At 41.3% G+C, this 6,628-nt stretch overlaps 1 protein-coding gene across 1 annotated transcript in view; it reads right to left on the reverse strand.

The window, feature by feature from the left end:
• Positions 1 to 6,628, reverse strand: part of WWTR1 (WW domain containing transcription regulator 1) — a 113,953-nt gene that overhangs the window by 45,649 nt on the left and 61,676 nt on the right. The window contains exon 2 of the mRNA XM_042459012.1: positions 896 to 1,032. Coding sequence (XP_042314946.1) covers positions 896 to 1,032 — 137 coding nt within the window. The remainder of the gene's footprint in view (positions 1 to 895; positions 1,033 to 6,628) is intronic.

Here is a 6,628-nt window from a genome sequence, read left to right on the forward strand (position 1 = left end):
CTTTGACAATGATAGTGTGGTGGTGATGATGATGAGTCAGCTTCAGAGGCAGGCAACTACTGTTTCTGAAGCCGAGAGAGTGTCACCTTCCAAAGTGTGAAATGCACAAATGTGCTGTTGTGTGTGTTTTGGAATGCAGGTTGGGGGTGTTTGTCCAGAAAGGGACCGAGGAGGAGAGGGCGGGCACACGGCTCCTCCTCCTTGCGGGGCTTCGGTGGAGGCTCCGCCCCTGGAGGGTGGCTCCGCCCCTGGAGGGTGCAAGCTCCGCCCTCAGCATGCAGCCCGCCCCCGGAGGGTGGAAGCTCCACCCCTCAGCTTCGGCCCCCCAACTTGTCTGGGGGACACCAACCCGGCCCCTGGCTCCAAAAGGTTGCCTACCCCTGTTACAGAGTCTCTCACCATGTGATGTTCAGAAGTCTTTAATATTTGTCAATAAAGCTACTTTATATGTCTTTGCAAAGAAGACTAGGCTGTTTTATTTCTTTTCTATATCCTGCCTGCTTGGTGGTGGTGGTAGCATGGGACTGTTTGTTACACAACGTCTGCTGGAAAATACCACTTACTCTGTTTATGAAATACACTACTACATTGCACATTCCCCACTACACATCTGAATGTGGGATGGCAGGTGGTACTTGATGCTCTATCTCAGGCACCAAAGTGTCATGGACCAGCTCCAAATTGCCACATTCTAACACAAACACACAGTTTTCCACTGTAAACATTAGGTAAACAGGGAGAATATGTATGTACCTCAAGATATTATAGATCCTACCACCATCGATAATTGTGCTTTTTATTAATAAAAGGGGCAATCAAAAGTGGATATTTGATCATTTAGAGTCCTGTTCTTTTTGTAACACTTCTATCCTCTTCAAAACATCCCGATACTCACCAAGGTTGGGTTGCGACATCGCCATGGATCGCTGAGACACAGGAGTAGAAGTAGCTGAAGGATGATGGCTCATGTGATTCAGTGGCTGAGTCATGGTTTTTCGAGGATCTTGCCATGTTGTAATTTTCTCTATATGGCTGTGAAGAAGAAATGTGGAAATTTTAGGGAGGGGAAGCTAAGGATGTTTCAGTCCCAAATGAGAGCCCTACTTTTGCTCAGTGTTACAACATTAATACAGGTTGTATCTCCCTTATTCGAAATACTTGTGATCAGAAGTGTTTTGGATTTTTTCAGATTTTGAAATGCCTATATTTGCATATACATACCTAATGAGGTATCTTGGAGTTAGAATCTGAGTCTAAACACAACATTCATTTATGTTTCATATATATACCTTATATATACACCCTGAAAGTGATTTTATACAATATAAGGGAGACTCAACCTGTATTAATATTCATTAGCTTCATAATACCATACAATAGTATACCATGTAGAGATCACATAATGACAGCCTTAAAAGAACTGCACTGGCTGCAAACACACTTCTTGGATTTATGCATTCAAGAATGGGACCTCAGAGGTTGGGAAACTTCTTGAAGGACCCTTCACCCTATGTTCCACCAGAGAAGTCAATATACTGTGTATCATTGTCATCATCATCATCATCATCATCATCATCATCATCATCATCATCCTGCCTTTTCCCCAGTATGAGATTCATGCAGCTTACAAAAGATTTTTTTAAAAAAAAGATAAAATTCACAAAATGCAAAAGCTAAAAGGTGATTCAACTATCAAAAATAAAGCCATAAAAAAGCACAACAAAACCACACAATAGCATATTTAAAAATCCAGCACATTGTTTAAGTGGGGTGGGTCTTATACACTCAGGTGTCAATGGAACAAGAGTAGGGTGGTTGCCAGTCAAACCTCCCTGAGAAGGGAGCTCCAGAGCCTGGGGGCAACCACTTAGAAGGCCCTCTCCTGTGTTCCCACCAGATGTACCTGTGAAGGTGGTGGGGTAGAGAGAAGGGCCTTCCCAGCAGATCCCAAAACACAGGCATGTACATAAGGGAGATTGCAGTCCTTCAAATAATGTGGAGCTGAGCCAAATAGGGCTTTGTAGGTCAAAGCCAGCACTTTATGTAAGGATTTGAGAGAGGGCCTTCTCAGCTGTGGCACCCCAACTGTAGAACACCCAACTATCCCTATGCTACCTTTATTTCAGTATTATTATTATTATTATTATTATTATTATTATTATTATCTTTATTTATTAAGTGCCGTAGATGTACACGGTGCTGTACAAAACCAAGTAAAATCCAGAATATATAAAAAGCCTGCCTGTGGCGTACAATCTAAAAGTTAAAACAACAAATTAAAACATCATAAGAAACAAGTTAAAACATCAAATATCCAATATTGAGTCACGCATCAGAAACAACCAGGTCACAATCACAGACTCCCTGGGAACACTTCCCTAAACAATGTGGTCTTTAACTCGGCTTTGAAGCTGGTTAGAGACATGCTGAGTCATACTTGTAAGGGGAGGAAGTTCCAGGAGTGAGGGGCAGCGAGCGAGAAGGGACAAATCCAGGAAGGGGCCGTGGAAATCCTGGGCTGGGACAGGAGACCTTGGCTACCAGAACTGAAGGAACGAGTGAGGATGTAGAGAGAAAGTAGTTCGGAGAGATAAGGAGGGGCTAGCCCATGCAGGGCTTTGAAAGTGAGCAAAAGAAGCTTGTATTGAATGCGGAAGGGAAAGGGGAGCCAGTGAAGGGATAACAATAGGGGAGAGACATGGTCATATTGGCGAGCGAGTGAGATAATACGGGCAGCTGAGTGCTGAACAGAAATCAATGGGTGGAGGTGAGTACGAAGTATAAATTCCATATATACTCACGTATTAGTCAAAAAATTATACCAAAGTATTGACCTAAAAAACCTGGGTCAACTTATACATGGTCAATACAGTATAAGTCCAGAGGAGGCAGCAGGGCAGAGGAAGGGCAAGTGTTTGCCTCCCCCCAAAGCCTCTTCCCAGCTGAGCTGCCTCTCGAAGGAGCAGCTGGGCTGGGAAGATGGAGGAAGGGTGAGCAGGACATCCTTTACAGCCTTGGCTATATGCCCTTAAGTTTTACTCTCAATTTATCCATAATTTTGGTCCCCAATCCTACCCTTGACCTATACCTGTGGTTGACTTATAGCTGAGTATATACAGTATGTCTATTTATGACACCCTTTTTAAAACATCATCATCATCATCATCATCATCATCATTATTATTGTTGTTATTAGCCTTTATTTATAAAGTGCTGTAAATTTACACAGCACTGTACATACAGTCTTTTTAATTAGGCAGTTCCCTGCCCTCAGGCTTACAATCTAAAAAGACACCACACAAAAGGAGAAGGGAGTAGTGGTGGGGAAGGGGATGAGGTCCAGCAGTTCCTCTCTACCTCCAAGGCCTGGACCAAGGCAGGTGGACTGGAGGGAGGGCTTGGCTTCATAATGGATGGTTAATCTTCATCCAGGGAGGCAAGTGACAATTATGCAAGGCCTGGGAACGCTTCTCTGAACAGGATGGTCTTCAGCTCTGTTTTGAAGCTGGTTAAGGAAGTGATGGCTCTTGCTCGCGGGGGAAGAAAGTTCCAGGAGTGAGGGGCAGCGAGTGAAAAGGGGCGAATCCAAGATGGGGCAGAGGAAATCCTGGGCTGGGACAGCAGACCTTGACTACCAGAACGGAGGGCCTGAGTGGGAAGGTGAGGAGAAAGAAGATCTGATAGAAAGGCCTAACTGATTTACTTCAAAATATTAGAACTCCATTGTTTGTTTTGTGGCTATCTTCCTATTTGCAAATAGTTAGTTCTTGCAGACAAGGATATCAGTTAACAAGAATATGGAGGAAAGTCAGACTAAAACTGCCCTGGACAAATGAATCCTGGAAATGTTAGGCTTATGCTCGTCTAGCAATATTAATTCCTTTATTGGCCTATAGTATCTTCTTCCATTTCACTTTTTCCTCCTTCTATTCCTCTTTTTTAGAAAGTTCTGCCTTCAGATACAACTCCCTGGATCAGATTTCCTTTTGCTAATTTGTCCATCACCATCCTCTTCTTGTATATTCTTTTTTTTTCATTAACAATATATAGATTCAGTTTGTTAGCCTGAGCATAGATGCACGCACACAGAGGGAAGGAGATTTTTTAAAGTTTCCGAATACGTAAGTCATAAAGAGTGGAAGTAGCATATAAAAAGATATAACTCTGATGTAACTTCAAGGAGTCATCTGGAGCTCAGATTCACCTTTACCCTATATCTTCAGACTCTGAAGTTCAAAGTTACTTTCACTTATGTGCCTCATTTGGCTTTCCTTCTAGCTTCTGAGTCACTTCCTTACTTCAAGAGTTCTCTCAATTCTAATTCTTTCCCTTTGTTATAAGCTTGTACAGTGTTTGTCTTTTCTATATCCCACAGCACCATTCCTTCGTTGTTTGATTCCTTCCTTCCTCACTTACTCACTCTGCTTACCATTTTCAGCTAGCCATTACCAAGAGGATGGTGGACATCCCCACAAGCAAAAACTACAGCATGTACAGCTTCTAGTTTGGTAAAAAGAAAGTGAGAAGACAGCTGTATTTTAAACATCATCACCCCTGGTTAGAACCTCAGACAGGGTAACCAAATCTCATAACCACAAAGGACAAGGGACTACAAAATGTAGAACATTAAAAAAATGTAGGACATTACAAAATCTAAGCTAAAAACACTAATATACATTCATTTCATATGGCTGATTTACAGGTATATCCACTGTATTTTTATTATGTGCTCAACCATATTTTCTGATGAACTTATCTTCATTAAAATACCTTGTTGGCCTGCAATATACTTAAAGAACTCTCAACAAGACAAAAGCTTAAAATTGTACTTTACTAGCAACAAACTCTTGACAGAATTTGCATTAAAATTATTTCTTTCATTTGGCAATTGTGCTGAAATTAAGGAGGGGGAACCTATCAGTATTTGCATTGTGTCTTTAAGCAGCCCATTGTCAAACAGGTTTGCTGTCCTTGAGAAACAAACATGCCCTAAACTCTGGATGCCAGTCTTGTCTGCAACTGCTCCTAAGCAATAGGAACTTTAGAAGGATCCTGTCCCCCTATTTGCAGCAAGGACAAGCTGCCACGTAGACACATTTCTCAAAGGGGAACAGCAAACATAGTGTTGCTCAATGGGCCTCTTAGTCATGCTCCAAAATGATCACTACCACACAGAATGGAGGATTCTGGGTACTGTGATCAAAAAAAGTTATGCTTTCAAGATCTATATTTTCTTATGGACAAAGTCCAAAGTACTGGTTACTTCCAAGAAAGGGCAGAAAGAACAAATGCAATTGTTTATCTAAAAACTGCTGCCACTCATAAAGTACCCATTGTCTGCCTCTGTTTCCCCTCCTGCTGCTGGCGAGCTATAAATGCTCCCTTGCAAAGTGATATCTACTCTTTTGGGAACACATTTGTCACAACACTCCCTGCTGTAGCATTTCCTTTCTTGCTCACCAGATTAGAATGAAAGAACTGCAAAGCTTGTTTTTTCCTCTCTTGTTTTTGTCAGCCTGTTCTCCACCTCTTCATGTAATTTTGAGCCTACCCACTGGAGATGCCCTGCCCTGAAGGGATTTAAATGGGTGAGCCTTGCCATCTGTTTCCTATACTTTCTGAGCTATTAGCTCAATAACAAGCCACCCATCTGCAAACATAAGGAAGCAAAACAGGACAAAAGTTTGCAATGTCTTGAAGCTGAACTGATGCATGAAGTAAGGGCAGGGGTGGAGTTGTAAATTGAGAGATACATTTCTGATTTTTAAAATGAGAGATGAGCTTGGGAGATGATCAAGAGAAGCTGTGGATTGGTCTCAAAGAGTTAAGACAAGAGGTTAGAGCAGAACATGGAGAAACAGAATAGTTCCCAATTGGCAAAGGAGTTAGGCAAGGCTGCATACTATCACCCTATTTGTTCAACTTTTATGCAGAAAATATCATAAGAAGAGTAGGTTTAGATACAGAAGAAGGAAGAGTAAAGATAGGAGGGGGAAACATCAATAATCTAAAATATACAGATGATACCATACTACTAGCAGAAAACATCATAGACTTGGAACAATGACTAAGGAAGGTCAAAGAAGAAAGTGCAAAGGCACACTTACTGCTGAACATAAAGAAAACAAAACTATAGCCACTGAGGATATACATAAATTCAACCCAGATAATGAGGAAACTGAAATAGTTAAAGATTTCCCTGTACCTTGGATCAAATATTGACCAAACTGGAAACTGCAGTCAAGAAATCAGAAGAAGATTAGAAATGGGAAGGGTGGCTATGAAAGAACTACCAGTAGATAAGATCCTAAAGTGAAAAGATATATAACTGAGCACTAAAGTCAGAATCATCCAAGCTTATGTACCCCCTATTACTATGTGCAAAAGTGAGATCTAGACAGTGAAGAAAGCCAACAGAAAGAAAATAGTTTTTTGTGGGTTTTTCGGGCTATGTGGCCATGTTCTGCTAGAACATGGCCACATAGCCCGAAAAACCCACCAAAAACTTTTAAATGGTAGTTTAAAACTACAGTTGGTAGTTTAATTACAGGTATATTTCAACCTTTGTATGTAGTAAATATTTAGCGATGATGATGATGATGATGATGATGATGATGATGATGATGAT

This window comes from Sceloporus undulatus, chromosome 3 (genome assembly GCF_019175285.1).
Source record: "Sceloporus undulatus isolate JIND9_A2432 ecotype Alabama chromosome 3, SceUnd_v1.1, whole genome shotgun sequence".
NCBI classification, from domain to species: Eukaryota; Metazoa; Chordata; class Lepidosauria; order Squamata; family Phrynosomatidae; genus Sceloporus; species Sceloporus undulatus.